Source organism: Eptatretus burgeri, chromosome 4 (assembly GCF_056783735.1).
Source record: "Eptatretus burgeri isolate ZD-2024b chromosome 4, Ebu_testis_v1, whole genome shotgun sequence".
In the NCBI taxonomy this organism is placed as follows: Eukaryota; Metazoa; Chordata; class Myxini; order Myxiniformes; family Myxinidae; genus Eptatretus; species Eptatretus burgeri.
The window spans coordinates 52,217,253-52,240,222 of NC_140964.1; the positions used below are offsets into that span (position 1 = coordinate 52,217,253).

General features: G+C 44.0%; 1 protein-coding gene across 3 annotated transcripts in view; it reads right to left on the minus strand.

The window, feature by feature from the left end:
* Positions 1-577: 577 nt before the first annotated feature.
* Positions 578-22,970, minus strand: part of LOC147028065 (E3 ubiquitin-protein ligase ZNRF3-like) — an 82,366-nt gene continuing 59,973 nt past the window's right edge. The window contains exons 3-9 of one of the 3 annotated variants that reach the window (XM_085878068.1): positions 14,047-14,121; positions 4,767-4,898; positions 4,545-4,655; positions 3,269-3,445; positions 2,977-3,079; positions 1,423-2,784; positions 578-1,181 (exon numbers count right to left, since the gene is read on the minus strand). In XM_085878068.1, the coding sequence (XP_085734194.1) occupies positions 1,132-1,181; positions 1,423-2,784; positions 2,977-3,079; positions 3,269-3,445; positions 4,545-4,655; positions 4,767-4,898; positions 14,047-14,121 (2,010 nt within the window). In that variant the 3' untranslated portion in view covers positions 578-1,131. Of the gene's footprint in view, positions 1,230-1,422; positions 2,785-2,976; positions 3,080-3,268; positions 3,446-4,544; positions 4,656-4,766; positions 4,899-14,046; positions 14,172-22,970 lie in introns of all 3 variants that reach the window. The other 2 variants (XM_085878067.1, XM_085878069.1) reach the window with 2 other exon arrangements.

A 22,970-nucleotide genomic window follows, 5' to 3' on the forward strand; every position in this document is an offset into this window, starting at 1 on the left:
CATCATAACTCCAAATATCCAGGAAACCCCGAGCAGGACCGACACAAATCATTTTCACCTCCTTTCCCAATGGGGGTTCACCTTTTACCTGAATGTGTTTTCGATGAGAATAGTTCTCTCAAAAGCCGATTCCTTGTCCCTTCAAAGTAAATGAGTATTGCGCAACTTGATGCTAGCGCCGAGCCTTGTGATGCTTACTAATGATGTTCTGATCAAAATATTTGCCCAGTTGGCCATATCAAGGGAGTTCTTTAACTGTGGGACAATACAACTACACAAACTTCCCTTTTGAACTCGCTCCCACATTAATTAAATCAACCACAAACTTCTGTGAATCAGCCTAAAACTTCCCAGTCGACAGATATTTGTCTTGTAGTCTAATTTTGAATTGCTTTGATACCCCCCTCTCCCCCCCCCACCGCCACCACCCTCTAACCAAGTGAAGGAATTTCCGTACATTGACCTCTGCCTCATTATTTACAGGTGCTGTTTAATGGAAAAACAATGTGCAAGATAAAAACTTTAAAAAGTACTGCACACAAAATGTACACAAAACAACAGTTCTGCTCAAAGTTGAAAAATTTGACAAAATAAAATTTATTTTAAACATGCATTTCATATACATTTACTGAGTTCGGAAACCGTTTCCCTGTTGAACCGTCGAAACAGACAAATATATTAGTTAATAAATAAACAGGTAAAAACACTTTAAAATATTGCATTTTATCCCTATGAAATTATGTTAAATAGGGTAAGTGGAAACTTTAGAATGCTTCTTTTAGTGAATGTGAAATATGTCAAATAAATGATTAAGGTAATGTGATTTTCTCAAAACATCCTTATGGATATAACCTTGCTCTCGTTTTCCTAAAACTTTATTTCAACAACGCTCCAAAAATTGCGCTAAGTCACAGTGTCTCAAAGTAAGTGCTTTCAAGAGTCGGGGCCAACCGCGTGGTTAATGGAGAGCCAAACGGCCCGATATTGTTCCAAGCAAAGGGCAGAAGGCACGAGGTGACAAACGCAAATGTTGGTAGGTCATCGAGCAGACGTGACATCTTGATGTGACCCTCGCTGGCTCTGATTCAGCACTTCCAGAAGGCAAACGCTCAAAAATGCCATCACAGAATGTCACACGATAGTCACCACTTTGTGCCTTCTGTTTGGAAAAATTGGAAGTCCTGATATGGAGGAAGGAGAGGGAGAACAACGATGGCAATTTCCAAAAACTGCAAAAAAGAAAAAGCCAGACAGCCAGAGGTCAAGTCACGACCCAATGGTGGAGGGTGCATCACCCTGCAATCCAGCAAAGGGTGAGACCAAAGCCCACCATTTGAAAATGCAATTTTTTAAAAGACCTTCACACAAAAGTACACATTTACAGCTGGAATGGGACAGACACATGAATATCAAACTGCTTGCCTGGTCTACTCCTGCTGCTGTCTTTTTGCATTCCACAATGCCGCTCTGCTTCTTCATCAGTTACCAAGCCTGGACAGATTCTGGATAAACCATTCCTACATCCTGGCAATGGCAAGACCCCTTGAGAATCCATGGGAGCTCTATCTTCAGTTTGACATGACACACAGCAACAACATTTCTGTTTTGTGTCATCAGTACAAGTTAAATGCCCACAACTGGGGTCTCCATTTTCATAGTAGCAATTCAAGTTGCCCTGCAAACCAGCCTCATCACTTTGCATCTCGTGTTCAACTCTTGGAGTGGTGACTTCAGTGTGTTGAACCAATTTGTCCCTTCCCTGACAGTTTGTGCAGCCTGTGACTTGCTCTGGGCTCTTAACCACACGTTTTATGCCACACGCCATGTTTGATGCTGTGAAGCAGTGACAAGAAAGTGTAGGATCCAGCGAACAGGCTCCTTGAGAATGATAGGCAGAAAAGTGATCAGAAACATTCCCACAAGCTGCAATAGCTTGGTGCTGCCTCGAAGTGCTATAAAATGCCAAGGCCTGAGCTGTGTCAAACTGCATGCTTCGGGACTTTGGCACCACTAGGCCATGATTTCCTTGCCGAGGACATTCTGAACAAATTACACGACCCTCACTGACCCCCAAACCGGGGCAATGGTGCTGCGTAAGACCATTCGAGTCTCGGTATACATATGGGTCAAAATCACTGCTGAGAGAACTACGGACAGTGGAGCAGCTGCCATATACCCCATGATGGCTGTGTGAATCTGCCGAAGCAAGGGTCGAGTCACTTCCTGTACCATCGGCCACATATCCGCTGCCAGATAATTCCTTGTCAATTACTGCCTCTGTCGGAGGACAATCTGTGTGTGCCATTCGTGGAGCAAGAGGTACATGAGTACGCTGCGCTCGGAAATGCCGAACCCCATTTTCCCTGAACCTCGTCGACATGGTAACAGGTTCTCTGCGAAATGGACAATGGACTTGCGGAATTTCCCAGAAACCATAGTAACGATCCCACGATGACAAAGCAGTCCGATGTGGGTGATGAAAGTCCAGGTATACAGAATTATTGGGAGGGAAGGTCGTCTCAGATGGTCCATCTGCTCCTATCTGCATCCCCGCCTCACGATAAGGAGGTGGAACAGCTTGGGCTGAGGGCCAAGTGCTATGGTCTCCAATAGGAGTTGCCATCATCCTGGCAAAGGGGTTGGCAGGTTCAGAGGAAATGGGCCATCGGTGCCCAGCTATCGTGCTGGAAGGTAACACCCAGCGAGACCTGCCAGAAAATTGAGGTGGCGCAATTGGTCCAGAGGCCAGTGGCTCAATGCAAGGCATTATGGGCAAAACTGCTTCTGGAAAGAATAACACGGCAACACAGGATGCATTGGATAAAGGTGTTTTATAACATGGCAGCACAGGATGCACTGGATAAAGGTATTTCGTTTCCATAAATATATCCAAGGTTGGTGTTAAACCAGACACGTGGGAATATAATCACCAAGCCATCCATTGAATAGCACAGCTAACATCCTGTGATTTTTCACCTGTGATGTTGTACATGCACAGTGGGCATGTCTGGTGCTGAAAAAGCCAGGGATCAACACATGCCTTGTGGAACTCATGGTTGCAGGGCAGAACACGCAACTCCTGTGGTGACAGTGCAGCAACATGAGGTCATTCAGTGATGAAAACAAATAAATGTTGATACAGAATGCTGCAGATGATGCTTAGACAACTTTCCCCTTCCAAACTTAACAGCAAATCATCTCAACAAACTTGTACTTGCAATTTCAGGAGCTCAAGTTGCTAAGATGTCTGCCTGCAGTCCCTACAGACCTGTCCATGGTTGAAGTCTTCCAGGCATATGGCGCAAGTTGGATCCGAGCAAGTGCTGCCGCCTCCAATGTTTTTTTCTTGAGCCTCAAGCTGCAAGCTGACTCTCTTGGCTCCCTTAACATACCTCCTTGTCTGCAGGTGGCTCATCGGCATGATACCTTGGCGACCCACCGAGGCCTGCATTTACACACAAAATGACAAATGCATTCAGGACTGCCTCATCAATGTGATGTGACAACCTGAAAACAAAACTTAAAAGTTTCACACATGTTTTAAGCCTCTTAAGACCTGACAGATTCATTATTATTTCGAATGCAGCCTGCAGCTGCTGGTTGCATCACTACTGGGAGTGTGGCTGCACCACTGATGCAGTGCCCCGGTTCCAGTAAGCTAGTACGGTACTCATTTTTCCAATCTCGGAAGGATGACAGGCTGAGTCAACCCACCTGGTGTTATTTAACGGCGGGACAGGGGCTCAAACTCAAGACCCTAAGATCTTAAGCTAGCCACCTTAACCGTGAAGTCAATACCAGGTTTACCTGACAGGTAACTGAGAGGTGGGGTATTTGAGGGTGCTGTCTTGTCTGGGTTTGACTCTGAGACTGATGGACTGGTGCTTCCTTGGCACAGCGATGCATTCAATTAGTGTGTCGTCCTTCGGAAGGACGTTAAGCCATATATTGACTTGCATGAGATGATGGACATGACAGATCTCACAGTGTCTTACATAAAAGTAATCCATTGTGCGCCGGTAAGCCTGGTGTTGGCTTAACGGTTAAGGTGGCTGGCTTAACATCTTAGGGTGTCGAGTTCAATCCCCTGTTGGACCGTTGAAATAACACCAGGTGGGTTGACTCAGCCTGCCATCTTTCTGAGGTGGGCAAAATGAGTATGTACCATCTTACGGGGGTGAGAATCCATTTAAGTATCCTGCGTCGGAGTGGTGACCCACCCAGGGATTGTACTCCTAAGCCAAATGAAACAGCCTCAGCAGCCCTATGCACCTTGTGGCATGAAAGGGATGGTTATTGTTTATTATTGTGGGCCAGTAAGTACCCTGTGCAAATTCCATATTCGTGCCATGATGTGCAGGGTTCACAATAAAAATATGTATTGGTGTCAAAGCCAGTGACCAATTGCAAATTAATAGTCGGATGCATACATTGAAAATAATAAAACTCAAACAACCATCAGTTATTATTTATTTTGAAAAACAACAAGCAGACGAGGGGTTTTGACACATAAAAGTGTGTATACAGTATACAGTGTGCCATACCTGGCGGTTTCGCTGAGTGAGTTTCATTCGGACCAGCAGGGCGAGGCAGAGCACACAAACCACAGCCAACACAGCAATGAATATCCCAAGTTCCACTTCAGCAGGCCAGTTCTGAACATGGCCACAGGACAACGATCAATGTCTGATGCACCCAAATGTAGTAAGCAACGAACACAACAACCACCAAACAACCATGCCAAAACGTTGCGACAAGAGACTTACTTTCGTTATGACAAAGGGCCGGATTTGAGCTGTGGCACTCTTCTCTTTCTCCAAAATATCCATGAGTTTGGCAGCATCATTGCCTTGCACATAGATAATGGGCTGTTGAAGTAATCTCACATCCTTTGGCAGCTGTGCGAGCGACATAACAGAAACATGAGGATTTTGAGTTGAACTGTTTGGCAATCTCATCTGAGCACACAGCTCATGTTGTGAACCCAGGTTCAAATTTAATGCATTATATTGCTTTTCCCATTGCAATAATTTATCCGACAATTCCTGTAAAAGTTCAGTGATGTCTTTTAATATCCTCATCATATAATTATATACCGGTTGAAACTCCATCATGAGCCTTCGGGCTGTGCTAAGAAAAAAAGAAAAGGCAAAAAAGGTGTTATAAACTGCAGTGATATACAATACAGCACATATATATATATATATATATATATATATATATATATATATATATATATATATATATATATATATATATATATATATATTGTTGAGGATTTGGAAAGCTATCGCACTCAACATTCAGGTTCCTATAGATTAGTTATATCAGTAAGTAAATGTTTTATAGATGGCTCCCGTCCCTGGTTTAATGGGTAAATCAAATGTGAATGCGCTACGATTGTATTAGAGTTTCAACAATGCCACAACGGCACCATTCTGGAACTAGAATGTTCAACATGGAACTGGCGCTGCTGCGTTCTTCAGGCACGCGCTTGGGCGGAGTCTAACACAGACATGCCGTGCCTCCGTGGCTAATCGGTGGGGAGCTGGCGTCTTCCGCGCTCCGCCTCCGACCCAGCACCGTCGCCATTAAACACGTGGTCTGAGGTGAAGCCGTAGGCGGAGCCACAAATGCCCCCCGCTGGAGACTCCATCCAAGGGATGGAGTGCCCTGCCCACTGCGCGCCTGTCTAATCGGGAGTGGACGAGGAGTCACATGGGGCCTCCCGTCCAATGGGAGGGCGAGTGGGGAGGAGAGAAGCATTCGTTGAGCGGAAGGGGGCCTGTATAAGGTGTGTTCTGAGGAGATTTTGGGGTTCTTTTCCTGCTTCTCTTTTCCCGCTTCTTCTCTGCCCGGCTCATCACCTTGGCTTCTCCTGCAACGACCTCATCCTGGCTCCAGAGCTTCGTGTCGTCGCCTTCCGCCTGGTTGGTACGGCAACACCAGTCCCAAGACCAGGGGACGTCCAGCCGCGCACTCGTGGCCAGGTAGCCAGCCACGCCTGGCTCACAGCCGGTCTGTCCTCCTCGGCTGGAGAGTCGCAATAAAGGCCGTTGAGGTCCACTTATGTCTGGGTGTGCGTGTGTCTATTTGTGGCGCCAGTCTGACAAGTAGTGTCTTGTATGTGTTTTGCCTGTGCATACGTGCATTGCCTGATATTCGGTATAAATCTTCCCTTACGTGCTCCCTAACCCCCCCCCCCCCATTATTTGTAATAAATATCCCCAATTGCTGAATGTACTCAGCTCGTCGTGTCATTTCCCCATTGACTGGGTGTGTCGTGCGTGTGGGAAAGTGAGCAGTCATTGCCGCTATAACGGAGTAACAGGATAATCGGGCCGGCGGAATTCGGCGATTATAAAACCGCTCGCTCGGACACGAAACAGGCTCGCTTAAGCAGCTTGCTTCCGTACGAGTTCCGTCGAGGGTGAAATACCCCGGTAGCTAGATCACGTGGGTACTTAGGTAAATTGAAGTTGGCAATAGACCCTACCCCACGTGGTCTACCCATTGGCATATTTCGGTCCAAAATAACCAGGACCCGCAGACCTCGGACTTCTCCGGGCTGGCGATCTGTAATTCTGGGCGATCGAGTCGAGACGGCCCCACTGCTCCATCGAGGGTCATGCTCGTGGCGACGCGCCGGCGAAACCACAATAATATATACACACACATAGCTGCCAGGATGGCCGAAAGGTATGCACACTCGACTCTAGGGCGTCTAGCTTGGATTTCAATCTCGATCCAGCTAAAAACTAAAAACTGTCACCTTGATGTTTCACAGGCAGGGTGATTTATCAATATGTGTGCCGTCGCTTGCATGGATAAACTGGGGTTCCCATCTTTAGTTGGAGACCCCATGATGTCTTTCGCGAAGAGTAGACGAGCTATTGCCATTACCACGGCCAAATCCTAAACTCCTGCCCTCGTGACTGCTGGAAAGGCAGTGGAAAACCACCCAGCATAACCCTTACCAAGAAACTGCTTTGGCAGTTCTGGACCTGCCTTTAAGTAGAAAGCCAGAATCCGAATATGAATATATTGTCACGTTGACGGATCTGACGAACATCACCCATCACACCAGGAGCTTTTGCTACTCCTGAAGATTACCGGGCTTACCTAATTCACACTGCATTCAATTACTTGTTCGATACCATTTACAAAATCTCAAGGATCATTCCAATCCTCGGATGAACTTGGCGGTGCAACGCGTGGGATAGAAAAGGCGGGAAATGTCTCTTCTTGTTAAAATTGAGTTTACTAAAAGAAATGTGATGATAAGGGTAGACAAGATGCTATCAATAGAAAGGACGAACCAAGCGGTTGACGGACAGAAGTAGGGATGAGGTGGCATGCAAACCGATGAACAAGGATAAAAATAACCCACTATGGTGCCCAAATAAATACCAGGACTCGCACAAGAATGGGGAACAGTTGAGGGCTTAAGCAAGGCACAAGCTGGTTTTGTGTCTGGTATGGCCTGTACAGGCTGGTGTTGCACAGGACTGGTGCAGCACAGGGCTGGAGGATGGTGATGAGGAAAGGCATGGTAATCAGGAGAGGGATGCTGCCTCAGCAAAGGTCTGATTGTAACTACAACTCCAACTACCACAATGGGTATCCAATTCCAAAACTGACGCCCTCCACACGTTCATCGCTTTCCAAGACTTTTGGGACCGCCTTCACGCACACCGGGCCCCTATCAACCACCCATGGCTGTCAGCGTGTCATCCTTCGGACCGTCCTACCCCTTGGGGCAGCCCCAACAAAACGTCTTCGTTCCCCCCCCCTCCAAGGTTCTGCAGCCGACCACACCACCATGCTTGCCGACCACAGTCTGTGATGTTTCCTCCTAAAGCGCAATATGCTTTCCAGTTGTGCCTTTGTGCTCAAGTCCTCACCCGTCCTCGCTCAAAAACATGAGCTTTTAAACAACAAATGCACTCTATCTGCTCTATAATTAACATTCACTGCCTCCTCAGTGTACGTTTAACAAGACAACTTAGTCTGACAATTTCCCCGATCCAAGAGTAATGTAAGCTACATGGTCAAATGGTCCATGCTATTCTTACCACAATGTAGCTATGGAATCCCCCACCCACTTCCATGTAACAACGTATTAGCAGAGCATGCTTGCAGACTGCAAGCAGATAAAACAGGAGTGCATCCTACGTGCAGACATAATAAATATAAGAATGACGAACTAGTCATTCTCAAGGTTGATCTGTGTTTGAGGACAGGAACGGGCAGAACAACAGATGACTTTTTGTACTTTTTGATAATTGTTTTTGGAAAATGTGTGTACTTTTGATAATTGTTTTTGGCATTCTCATCTGTATGTGGACGTTTTCCTCATGTCGTCTATTGTATTTGTATTCAACGTGTCAAGTCCAAGCGATTGTTATATCAGGGTTTCCAGCAATATGGATCATTATGACAGGGTAAATGAGCATTGAAAAAAAACAAACTTGTTCCGAGTGTCGTGATCATCATAAGCGGAAGTTCATGAAACCATCATGTCTTATACAGAGGTCCAACTGCATAGAAACATGCAATACATAAAATATGCACTGTAACACTTACCAATGTACAACATCCGTAAACAATAACGGTTTACTACTTCTTTCCACTGTATCCATTGTCCGTAAATGACAAAACCCCAGACACTTCTCAAATCAGACCATATGAAACGGAGAAATCCCCACTTCCTGTGCAAGATGATTTGACGATGGTGGCTCTTGTGCAAGATGGTGATTGTGCCTGTGCAAGATGATGTGACATGCCATTATCTTTGGTCACGTGACCCCCATGAGAAAGAACTATGCTCCACAGGCTGCCACTCATTCATGGACATTTTTGTGATATTTTCATGGACTCTTGGCTCAAAATTATATTAGTATGCAAAATTTCAACTTTCTAGCCTCCCTAGAAAGTACTAAAAAAACCACACACACACACACACACACACACACACACACACACACACACACACACACACACACACACACACACACACACACACACACACACACACACACACACACACACACACACACACACACACACAACTATACAGTACAGGGTACATTTTAGAAATGCCTCCTGAAGGTTAACATTGCTTTGCATAGTTGAGTTAGCTCCGAGGTAAATGTCTTAGAGGAAGCATAAACTATCAATTGTGATTTTTGACACATACACCAGGGTTGACACTATATATATATATATATATATATATATATATATATATATATATATATATATATATATATATATATATATATATATATATATATATATATATATATATATATATATATATATATATCTACCCTGGTGTATGTGTCTAAAAATCACCATTATTGCGAGCCTTCTTTAGATGTTCTACCCTTTGTAAATCTATCTATGTTCTTTTAAATACTTCGCTAGGCCTTGAGGCGCTATTCTAGGTGGAAAAAGCTGCCTCTGCCATCCCGACCAGCCAGCAGCACCAGAACATTGGGGTGAGAGGTTGTGGAAGGGTCACCCTCTCTCACACTGTACCCTTCAACCAATGGTGAGAGAGAGGAGGGGCGCGGGGCATCACGGTGGATGTGGGTGGCCCGTGGCTAGAAAGGTGGATGCACTGAGCGGAAGCAGAAGAAAAATCCAAATGTCGATTGAAGGAAAGCTGTGCACTTCACTCACTCCTGCCAGAGCCATGCCCTGTCAGCGCCAGGGCTGCACCCTTTTCTCTCCTCCCATGCCCAGAGCACACATGATGCGGTGGCCCATTCAGCCAGGACGGTTCTGAGTTCTGCCGAGGAGTACCCAGTATGTCTGTCTTGTGATGTCTTGTCTCACTACTGTGGTGTGATTAAGCGGGCCTGAAAAGGACGTAGATATTGAATGATTCTCATTTGTTCGTTGGCGCTTATCAGTAGTGGGCTAAGGGGTGTGTATTAATTATTACCAAGTGTATTGCTCCATTTTTATTCCTGCCCCGTGTTTCTCATTACATTATAAAACCACCTGGTCTCAGGGTGAATTTGAACCATGGTGATCTTCATTTGCAATTAGGGAAAGTCCGTTGAGGACTAATTGGCAATGGTAATTAATGGAAAGACCCGTAATCCGACCTCGGACGGCCGAACCAGCTGGCATTATGGCCGCTGTTGCAGTGGCCTGCGCGGATTAGTACCAGGCAATGGAGACAACCCACGGGCAAGTACACATTTGTGAAAGAACTGGTATACAACCCACGGATTTGTGGAAGAGCTCGTACTAGTATATAAATATATAAAGCTCTCTGTAACTGACTGACTATATAAAGCACTGACTGACTCACTTTCTGACATATTAAAGATTGGCACCTTCCGAGTGACGTAGAAAGCTGAAATTCTGCGTGCCGATGGACATCGAAGCTGGTACACCGGGGAAAAAAAATCAAAATCGTCAGCCAACATCCATAAATGAAAATATAAATAAATTAAAAACAAAATGAAAAAAAAAAAGATAAAAAAAATGCAGGTGAGCAACCCGGGACAATAAGGAGGCATGGTAATTTTGTGTGCCGATGGATATTGAAGCCAATACACCAGGAAAAATCACAGAATTGTCAGAAAGCATCCACAAATGAAAATATAAACAATTTTTTTTTGAAAATCAAATGCAGATGAGCGACCCGAGACGATGGGGAAGCACGGTTTGTTTGCTTCCACAATGTGTAAGCATACCCCACTCATATATATATATATATATATATATATATATGTATATATATGTATATATATGTATATATATGTATGTATATATGTATGTATATATATATATATATATGTATATATATGTATATATACACATATACAGATCGAACCACCAAACTTAAAATACCGATCTAACCCCCTCATGTGCATAATTTATACACATGATGTTGGCGCACCATATATATACTGAAACGCAAAAGAAACTTACCACTTGTTTGAAATGTAATAAAATTGTAACAGTTCAAAATGAAACAAAGCAACAATTGCTAATTGAAACATTGGCATTTTATTGATGACATGTCAAGTTTTTGACCAAGATACACCATCTCATAAGTTTGTTCTACAGTACAGAACAGCACAGTATGCAATGTCAGTCCCCTTTCAATAGCGTGTGTGGCCACCATTGTTTTGGATACAGGTAGTGCATCGTCGGCACATACTGCCTACCAGTCTTTGGATGGATTGCTGCTGGATTCTGTCCCACTCAGTCCTCAATGGCTGAAGCCATCTGACTTAGGACCATCTGCCTGTCCTGCCTTGCAGTGGTGACTCTTGGCCTCCCTGATCGAGGTCTGTCATCTGCAGAGTTGTGGAGGGTGTCTCTGTCCACCAGGGCCGATATCGTTTGGTGTGAACAGCCAAGGCGACGTGCCACCTCACGGTAGCTCAATCCGCCTTGCAGTATGCCCAAGGCACACTGCCGTTGATCCCTTGACAATCGTGGCATGTTGATTGAAATGCCCATTTTGCACTGGCCTTTTTAAAGCCAATATCAAGACATCACGTGCAGCTCATTAAAATCATCCCGTACCCCTTGGCTAATCACACAGTCAAAATGGCTGTTCAACAGCTGTGCTATGAAGTGACCATTGAAGGTTCACGTGACCATCCGTGACCGTTTTTTCTGATAGTGAGGACACTATTGTCCACAAATAAGTTCACACATTTACTACACGCAGTGTTATTGTTGATATTTGAAGGTTTAAAAGGTGGTAAGTTTCTCTTGCGTTTCAGTATATATATATATATATATATATATATATATATATATATATATATATATATATATATATATATATATACACATATATATATATATATATATAGTGTGTTTCAAAAAGATTGATTCAAATTTGGCTTCCTGCCATTTCTTTGTTTTCTGACCTATACCATTTTCCTTTTCAGCGTTTGGTTGTGTTGTCATGGTCTTTGTTCCCTGGGATTTCTAGTTCCATAGCTGAACTACGCCATTGACAGTGAAGCAGAAGACAAAAGTGGTGGCTCTGTGGTATGAGACTAAATCTGGTGTAGACACCCGCTGGTGGTTCTGTCAGGAATACGATCTCAGAACACATGATGGACCCACAAATTCTGCCATTCAACATATTGTGAAACATGTTGAGCACAAGGGTACAGTGCATAACCAGAGTAAGGGCAACAGTGGCAGGTCAGCATGAGTAACCAAGAGCCAAGCCAACATTGACACCATGTGGGATTCTGCAGTGGACAGTCCCAAGAAGTCCCACCGCCGGTGCTCTCAGGACCTTGGCATCAAACCAACATCAGTTTGGCATATCCTCACGAAGGAACTGAAGCTTTTCCCATACCTCATCTTCATGAGGCATAAACTGAGTCAAGATGACATGAGAAGGAGACTTGATATGTGCAATTGGCTCAGTGACAGGATGGAGCGGTACCCAAACTGGATCAACCTGATCTGGTTCAGTGATGAAGCCCATTTCAACTTGAACGGTGTCATCAACAACCACAACAGAATTTTCTGGGGGGCAGAACCACCTGAGATCACTGAGAGGTACCTGAAAGGGCCTAAGGTCACATGCTTCTGTGCTTTCAATGCCAGATGGGGAACGCTAGGGCCTTAATGGTTTGAGAATGACAACAGCAGGATGGTGACAATCAACGGTGAGAGCTACCGGCCATGCTCCAGAAGTTCCATCATGATCGAGCCCAAAAGGTCACCCCAAACCAGGTCAGCATGACCTGGTCTATGCAGGATGGTGCACCCCCACATACAGCTGGTGACACTATCACTTTCCTGCGGCAGCTCTTCAGAAACCGCCTCATTGCCCTGGGTACCCCATAGCCCAGACTTGAACCCTCTAGACTACTGGTTCTGGAGGGCTGCCAAGTGCTCTGTCTATACCAACCGCCCTGCTACACTGGATGATCTGAAGCAGGAGGTATCAGACTACCTCCAGGCAGTGCCACATGAAACCTGCAGAAAAGTAGGACAGAACTTTGGAGTCAGGATCAATGCCCGTCAACTGTGGAGGGGCATACATCGAGAACATAGATTACAAGGATTTTGCGTGAATGCCAATTTCAGACCTTGGGCTCTCACCAACTCCAGCAGTGGCTTACTGCAATAGCAATCAGTGATAGCAAATACCATGTCATAAGCTTCCAAGAAATGCTTGGTTCATATTCCTGAGGTTTCTGTTTCTTTGTATATAAACATTTAAAGTGACATCACTCTTTTTGAAATGCCCGACACACACACGCACGCACGCACGCACGCACGCACGCACGCACGCACGCACACACACACACACACACACACACACACACACACACACACGTTATTGGCATCCCATTTATGGTGAGTGGTGAGGTCCGAAACGTATCCGGGGCAGCACGAACTATCTGCCGCTCAAGCACATGTATTGTCTATCCTTACCATACCCCATCAGGAAGTGTTGGAGTCGGATGTTTATGATGTGAAGGCAATTTAAAGGCATGTCGTGACCATCGCTGTGGCATCTTTCTTTCGTTATAAACCAACAATGCATTTCACCCTGACTACAAGCTAGCAGTTCAAATGGTGAGTGGCTGAAAAGGTGAAACTACTGACCGGTTTCGGCCTTTGTTGGGCTTCATCAGGGCAGCATGTCACATTCCCAACCACTGAATGTGACGATTTTTGGTATATACAGTATATTTTAGATTTTTCGTTTTTTTATATATATATATATATATATATATATATATATATATATATATATATATATATATATATATATATATCAATAACAGTGGTTGAACATTCAAAAACAAAATTGTATACATAGTCAAGGCTCATAGAAGAGCTCGTGCTAGTGCACACTTGGGACCAACAACGGGTGTGGGGAGGAATGGGGGCAGGAGAACCATAAATAACATTGGGCGTGGGGAGGAATTGGTGGGGGTGCAGGGCGTATGAGAACCATAAACCATTGTTTAATCATCAGTAGCAAGAGCAATCAATGTAAATGACTTGGTGCTGTAATTTTGAACATCTCACCTTCGTTTCAGCATTCGGGTTCTCTGTAATGTCGAATATAATTGCAGTTGCTCCACGCTTGATGGCAAGTCGTGCCTGCAGGTGGACAAGTACTGTTAGCCACTGAAGTTCCTTCGCCGGGAATCCTGGAGAATTTGAGCACAAGTGGAGAGTCGATTCAAACTTGCCTGCACTTTGTGCTGGAAAGTTGTGCTTAGTTTTTTTTTTTTTAATATGCTTGGTACTTGTTAGGGCCATACAAGTATTTAGTATGCAAAATGGTGAAATTTTTGACTCCTTTGTATGCCGCATCAATCCATCTTTATTGAATCCTATCTTCTTCCACATTTGCAATTTCTCTCCATTTATCCCAATTCACGTATTCTCTCTTCCTTTACCTTTCCAATCCCTTTACCCTCGTATCGGCAAGGTGGAGATGACACCAAATAATTGGCCACTTAGCTGTTGCCCAGATTCAGCAATACAGCAGTGACGAGACGCAGGGCCATTAAAGAACCACCAATTTCTTATATATGCACATTAGGGGGTGACATTGGAAAAAACAAAATTGGGAAAAGGGAGAGAAAGGAGGGTAGAGAAGTGGGGAAAGATGGGAAGGAAATTTGGAAGGAGAGAAGCATAAAGGGAAGGAAAGGGTATGAAGGATATTGGAGAAACGGTTGGGTAAAAAGCTCAGCCATATCTGTGGAGTCATAAATCGAAGGCCCCCTTCAGCCATATTTGCAAATGTCATAAATATGTGGTCCCTAAACTCTCTTGGTAATGATAGGTTCACAAACATGATCTTGTGCTGCAAGTCCTGACCACAAAAACAGTGAAAAATGAGCCATCTGTTCAGCACAAGGGTGTACTATAAGACTTCAATATCAAAGAGAAATGATGCTTTCAATTTGAGCCATATGAAAGATGAAGAAAGATACACGAGATATCACAGAACCAACAACATTCGCTTATCAAATAAATCTAAAGTGCAGGCAACTACTGCATGGCATAATGCTGGTCCACCCCCTAACAGGGCTGACAGGATGGCCTAGCGGTACGCACACTCGCCTCTAACCTGTCTCGCCTGGGTTTGAATCCTGACCCAGCTATAAACTGTCATCCCGGTATTTCACAGCAGGGTAATTCATCATTGTGTGTGCTCATGTGCTGCCCCTCGGATGGATGTTAAACGGGCGTCCCGTCTGTCAGCATTCATTGGTGGAAGTTAAACAACCCATGGTGTTCTTCCCAAAGAGTAAGCGAAATATTGCTGGCACCCTGGCCAAATACCAAATTACTGCCCGAACCAGCAGAGGGCATTGCATCAGCGGCACAGCCGCACCCTCAGCCAATGATGTTACTCTGCAGCCTTGCGCTGCATACAAACAAAGAAGAACCCACTTGTAACATTTTTGAAAAGGTGAACTCTTATTAAGATGAAAACTCAGATATCTACAATAATACTAAAATTCTCTGCATGTATGTAAGTGTGTCTGAACTTTATAGAATAAAAATAGCTCCACAAAGCGGGCGTAACCCCTCGGCCCATGCATTGTAAAAGGAAGCAATGATATCACGATGATGCAGTCAGTTAGAGCACGTTGGACGTCATATCGAAAATCAGACTTCAACATGGCTACTGTGGCGGCTAGTGAAAATCGCAGCACGCCCATTTTCGAAAGGAACCTTCCTCTACTCAACCCCAACACAGCCTGCAAAAATGGATTTAATCGGACAAGGCGTTCTCCTCGAAATTGACGGAAACCAATTTCAAGATGGCTGCCATGGAGGCCACATTGAAAATCGCAGCGCGCCCATTTTCGACAGGAACCTTCCTCTACTCAACCCCAACATACCCTGCAAAAATGGATTTCATCGGACAAGGCGTTCTCCTCAATATTGACAGAAACCAAAAGTTGATAGACGCCCCGGACAACGCCTGTGACGACAATACCCCTTAGCCCAATTCGGGCTGTGGGGTAAAAATGGCTTAGCCAATGTCCACCACATTTTTCATATGTGCTGGGGGTATCCAGGGTCAGGTTTCAGGCACAAAATAACCCCCTCCCACCTTTGCAAGGATGAGATGACTAGCGATTTTAGCCTGTGCACAGGATACGTGGTTTCCTCACCCCTGCTGGAGGGAGGGGGTATTACTAGCCATGGGCACAAAATAAATTTGCCCCAGCTCTCACCCACCCCCCTTTCCTCGCTCTCCTTCAACTCATCTTCCTTTATCTCCTACCTTCCTACCTCCATCCCTCCCTCCCTTCAGGCCAGGAATTTCTAATACATGAAAAATGTAAAATAGTGGTTTTTTGTTTCACAAAACAATTTGATTTTACAATATACAATTGGGATAGAAAATGCACAATGGAGAATAAAAAGCACCTGAGAATTTTAATTGTAACAAGTCTGAAGGCGACAATGGTTCACGAGCGGTATTAGATGATGTCGATTGTTTCAGAAGTCAAGGATGAGACAATGTGATATTTTTTTTGTCCAAGTTATAATTAAAAATATTGTCATCCTAGCTCTCAAAGTTTGGGCGGTCGTCTGATTTTTTATGTCAAAATTCGCGATTTAATAAGTTTTTGACCTTGTGACCTTGACCTTGGGACGAAAATGAAAAATTGGACAACGACAAGTTTTAGATAATTCATTTTGCTATTCAAATACCGAAGAACCCATTTCATTCAGTCAATTCCCGAGGAGAAGATAGGTTTTTAATCCGATGACCCCTAAAAATGGCTATTTCTTGGGCGTGGCTCCACCCACAATGGGCGTACCACGCCCTCATCCACGCCCAATGGAAAGATGTACATACCACGCCCTCATCCAAGAAAACACAACTCGACATTGATATCGAACACATAACCAAGTTTCATCAAGATCGGATCAAAATCCATGGAGTTATGCTCTGGACAGACAGACAGACACACACAGACAAGTCGGTAGGCGGACAGGGGTAGACTACCCAATAGAACCTGACGTGATGGGCCCATTTGATGGGGAATAACCTGAGGATTAAGCACAAGAAAATTCATGATTCTAGCTTCAAGGGTGAATGCTGCAGATTGTTTTTTCGTTAAAATACCCCCACATTTAGAGGTTTTTTGGCCGTTGCTAGGCAACAGAGGGGTCCGTAGCAATGGTTCTTTCTCACACATAACTAGGACATACCATGAATCTACCATACCAGTTTCATGTATATCTGACTCATAGTCTCTGAAATATAACGAACTTCATTTTTTTATTGTTTTCGACCAGGGTTCATTCAAAGTCTATCTTCTCCGACAGTTTTCATAGGATCCGGCTGGAAATTTTTGACAATATGGCTGAATGTACTGCCCACAGTCGCTCATGGCCCGATTTTTGATTTTCTAAAAAATAATTTTTTTATGATTTTTCAAAAATTTCAAAGTCCCGTTGCTAGGCAACGGTGGTGTCCATAGCAACGGTTCTCATTTGCACACAACTAGGTCATGGTATGAACCTACCAACCAAGTTTCATCGAAATCACCATTGTATTAACGGAGCACTTGACCGAACAGAGGGACAGACAGACAGACAGACAGACAGACAAGCCCGTAGGCGACATGACTGCTCGCTCTCGATGGAAATCTGGCCGACGCGACTAGCCGATATTCATGTACATGCTATCAATCAATTTAGCACAATAAATATGATTATCATAGTCCTCTTAGTTTGTGCCCAGAAACCCGCCTTGTGAAATTTCAGGCATGTTTCCAAAGAGACTCCAACAAATGGCAGCCCTGGTAATTCCATTTATCTATTCACTAAAGATTTTATTTTTTTATATGATGCTGAAAGACATTCTCCTTGGGCACAAAAAACAGGTCCCTCGGAGGTCCAGTTTCGGAGGTATTGATTTTTTTGTACAGTCCACAATAAGTGTACGATGTACGATAAAGTATTTTAGCTGTTGCTAAGCAACGGAGGTGTGCAAAGCATCCATTCATTTTTGTGTACATGCTAGCCACATTGTACACATTTCACCCAAGTTTCATCAAAATCAGACTCTTTCTCTTAGAGATATTCGCAATTAACCGTTTCTGAAATGTTCGACATGTACTCGCCCAAAACCTATCTCCTCCTACAAATATTTTTTGTTTGGGCTGCAAATTGGCATGAAGGGAGCGAGATAGATTGCGCACAGAACTCTTAGCTTCGATTTTTCGATTTATTTATTTTTGATTTTTTTTCGATTTTTTGTCCACTTTAAAGGGCCTTTGCTATGCCGTTGCTGGGCCTGGGGTCCCATATTCGAAAGCACACGATTCCCAGAAATATTGGTCCTACCTACCAAATTTCATTGGAATCGGTTGAGTGGTTTAGCCCCTAGGCTTGACCAAAGTTTCGCAGACAGACAGACAGATGGAAATGTCCAGAATAAGGGTGCTCCAAGAGCAGCCAACATACCATGAACCTACCATACCAGTTTCATGTATATCTGACTCATAGTCTCTGAGATGGATCTGAACACGCCTGGTGTTGGCACAGTGGTTAGGGCAGCGGCTTGGGATCTAAAAGGTCCTGAGTTCAAGCCCCGTTGAGCCACTGAATTAATACACCAGGGGGTTGACTCAGCCTGTCATCCTTCCGAGGTCGACGAAATGAGTACCAGTATACTGGGCCGGTGTATACCCCGGTTAAAATAGGTGTACCATATCCCTGTGTCGTAAGAGGCGACCAGGGTTGCGTCAGGAAGGGCATCTGGCGTAAAACATGTGCCAAATCACTATGCGGATCATACGGATGATCTGCTGTGGCAACCCGAATGGGAGCAGCCGAAAGAAGAAGAAGAAGAAGTCTCTGAGATATAACGAACTTCGTTTTTTAATTTTTTTTGACCAGGGTTCATTCAAAGTCTATCTTCTCTGACAGTTTTCATAGGATCCGGCTGAAAATTTTTGACAATATGGCTGAATGTACTGCCCACAGTCGCTCGTGGTCCGATTTTTGATTTTCGAAAAAATTAATTTTTGAGATTTTTGAAAATTTCAAAGGTCCGTTGCTTGGCAACGTCTGGGTCCATAGCAACGATTCTCATTTGCACACAACTAGGTCATGGTATGAACCTACCAACCAAGTTTGATCGAAATCGCCATTGCATTAACGGAGCACTGGACCGAACAGACATACATACAGAGAAGCCAGTAGGCGGACATGAGTAGTTGGCCGTTGCTAGGCAACGGAAGGGTCCATAGCAACGGTTATTTCTCACACATAACTAGGACATACCATGAACCTACCACACCAGTTTCATGTATATCTGACTCATAGTCTCTGAGATATGACAAACTTCGTTTTTTTATTGTTTTCGACCAGGGTTCATTCAAAGTCTGTCTTCTCCGACAGTTTTCATAGGATCCGGCTGGAAATTTTTGACAATATGGTTGAATGTACTGCCCACAGTTGATTGTGGTCCGATTTTTGATTTTCTAAAAAATAAATGTTTTATGATTTTTCAAAAATTTCAAAGTCCCCGTCGCTAGGCAACGGTGGTGTCCATAGCAACGGTTCTCATTTGCCCACAACTAGGTCATGGTATGAACCTACCAACCAAGTTTCATCGAAATCGTCATTGTATTAACGGAGCACTGGACCGAACAGAGGGACAGACAGACAGACAAGCATATCGACGGAAATACTGATAATAAGGGTAGAACAAATCTCCAAAAAAAAAAAAAAATTGAAATTTTTTCCTTTCGACTACATCGACGACCCAACAGACAGACAGACATATCAACGGAAATACTGATAATAAGGGTAGGAAAAAAAATCTCAATTTTTTTTTTTTCGACTAGATCGACTACTCAACAGACAGACAGACAAACATATCGACGGAAATACTGACAATAAGGGTAGACTAGATTGACTACCCAACATAACGAATATAGTGGTCACTCTGGCTGGTGCTCAGAAACCAATAGTTTAAATTGAAGGAAGAAACAACAAAATGTTATTCAATCAACTGTAATGATCACCAAATTTACATTTAGTTCACGACAAATACCCACTCCCTTTGGGAGCATTGGCAAGTCATTTCACCCCTCCCCCTCCTTGCAGGGGAGGAGGGGGTTACCCTAGGCACTACCAACACATGCAAAATTTTGTGGAGGTCAGCCATGTGTTTTTTATGTGATTTTCAGATGTACTATACATATATACAGTGCCTATAGAAAGTCTACATCCCCTTTTCCAAATTGTCACCTTTTGTTGCCTGATAGCCTGGAAATAAATTGCATGACATCAGACTTTTTTCCACCTTTATTTGCACATCGTAACCCACAACTTCCAAATGAAAAACAAATTCAACAAATCTCCGAAAATTATTTAAAAATACAAAACTAGAATATCTTGGTTGGATAAGTGTCCAACCCCTTGAGTTGAAATTGGTGGAAGCACCTTTGACAGCAATTACAGCTGTGAGTTTGTTGGGATGGGTCTCTACCAACTTTGCACACCTTGATTGGGCAATATTTGCCCGTTCTGCACAAAACTGTTCAAGTTTAGTCAAGTTGCGTGGGGAGAGATGATGGACAGCAATCTTCATGTCCTGCCACAGATGTTTGATTGGATCTAGGTCGGGGCTCTGACTGGGCAACTCGAGGGCATTTATCTATTTGTTCCTTAGCCACTCCGGTGTAGCTTTGGCTGTGTGCTTCAGGTCGTTGTCATGCTGAAAGGTGAACTTCCATCCCAATTTCAGCTTTCTTGCAGAATGCAGCAGGTTTTCCTCTTGGATTTTTCTGTATTTTGCTACATCCATTTTCTCTTCTATCCTGACAAGTTCCCCAGTCCGTGCTAATGAGAAACGTCCCCATTACATGACGCTGCCACTCCCATGCTTCACAGTAGGGATGGTGTTCTTATGGGTGATGTGATGTGTTGGGTTGAGTTTGCACCAAATGTAACGTTTTGCATTTAGGCCAAAAAGTTCCAACTTGATTTCATCAGACCACAAAACATTTTGCCACATGGCTTCAGAATTTCTGGAGTGGATTTTTGCATACCTCAAACGGGATTCAAGGTGAGCTCTTTTGAGGAACGGCTTCTTGCTTGCCACCAGACCGTACAGGCCAGACTTGTGGATTGCTTGGGATATTGTTGTCACATGCACAAAGTGTCCAGTATTTGCCATAAAGGCCTGCAGCTCTTTCAAAGTGGCCATTGGCCTCTTGGTGGCTTCTCGGATCATTCTCCTCCTGGTGTGGTGACCCAGTTTGGAGGGATAGCCCGATCTAGGCAGGGTCTTGGTGGTACCACACACCTTCCACTTCTTCATGATAGTCTTGACTGTGCTCCAAGGGATATCCAAGGCCTTTGAAATATTTTTTACATCCATCCCCTGATCTGTGCCTTTCCACAACTTTATCCTGGACGTCTTTTGAAAGCTCTGGTGCTCATGCTTGAGTGTTTGCTGTGAACTGCAGAGGAAGAGGAAACCTACAAGAACAGCTGATTTATTCTGAAATAATCAGAATCACTACAATTTAAGACAGGTGGAAGCCAATTAACTTGGTGTGTGATTTTGAACACTTATCCAACCAAGGTATTCTCGTTTTGTATTTTGAATTAATTTTCTGAAATTTGTTGAATTTGTTTTTCACTTGTAAGTTGTGGGTTACGATGTGGAAATAAAGATGGAAAAAGTCTGGTTTAATACAATTTAATTCCAGGCTATAAGGCAACAATTGGTGAAAATGTTGAAAGGTGGTGTCGACTTTCTATCGGCACTGTACATACATACGAACAGAGAATTGCCTTATTTAATATAGTCGGTTAACCACTGAGCTTTTTTGATGTTGACCTGTGACCTCAATGGCATGTTAACCTTCGTTTGCTGTTCATTGCTGTGGAAAGGGCTTCTGACATTAGACGTACAGTTCTCCAATATATCTGAAAGTGTGTATATGCCGAGGGTGTGACGTATTTTGACCCGATACAGAAAATGCCCAAAGTGAAGGCCAAACAGTGTGAACCGAGTCGTCACCAAAGGCCAATGGACTATCTGACAAAAACAGATGGAGTGACCAGGTGTGGCAAGCCCAAGGACTCACCACCCACCCCCTTTCCCCAGCACATCCCACATGACCACAGCCTCAGAAACCTATTTGAAATGTGGAGTAAAGAGGGAGCACTATTCCTTTGATATTCATGTGAAAAACTTTCCTCCACAAAGGGCCTCCGGGAAAAGAAAAGCTTCCCTCGAGGCTCATGAATGCAAAGCGAGACTTTTCACTGCCGGATTTATTTCCTCAAACTCACCCCCCCCCCCGCTGCCCCCTCCCCTCCTAACAGCCTCTCACATCCCTCTGCCAAAAACTCTGGCTGCCGATGAATGTTCTTCATGTGCTGGCACAGCATGGCTGAAGGCAGCAGCGTCCCCAAAAGCCCTCACAGCAGCGAATAGATGGGGTTGTGAGAATGAGGCAATGTGGGAAAGATGGAGTTTAAAGGGAAGTAGACGTGTCAAACTACAACCTTGAATGGCCAAAGGATGTCAAGAGGCTAAACTATGAGGAAAATAATTTATAGCACAATACATTTGGAGATCAAATGAAAAGAAGGTGCCAGTTGAACTGTGGAGGAGTTAGGCGGTATGGCACAATGTTGAAGACAAAGGGTGAATGGCAGGAAAGTTGAGAAACGACAGGCAAAAGAACGAATTAGCTCATCCTGTGTGATGCTACAAGACACTTAAATGGCAGGGTGCATTCGCAGTCTTCCACACGTTGCTACAAACAAGAATCAACTTGAAATTTTTCATCGCCCTGAAGCATTTTGACCACAGAAGGTCTGAAACCCCTCGATATGACATTGGGTTAGGGTTGAGGCTTCCTTCAGCTAAAATGCCTACCAGGAGTAAAATGGCAATTATTACATCTTGGTGCATGTTCTCTATCCATGAGGAT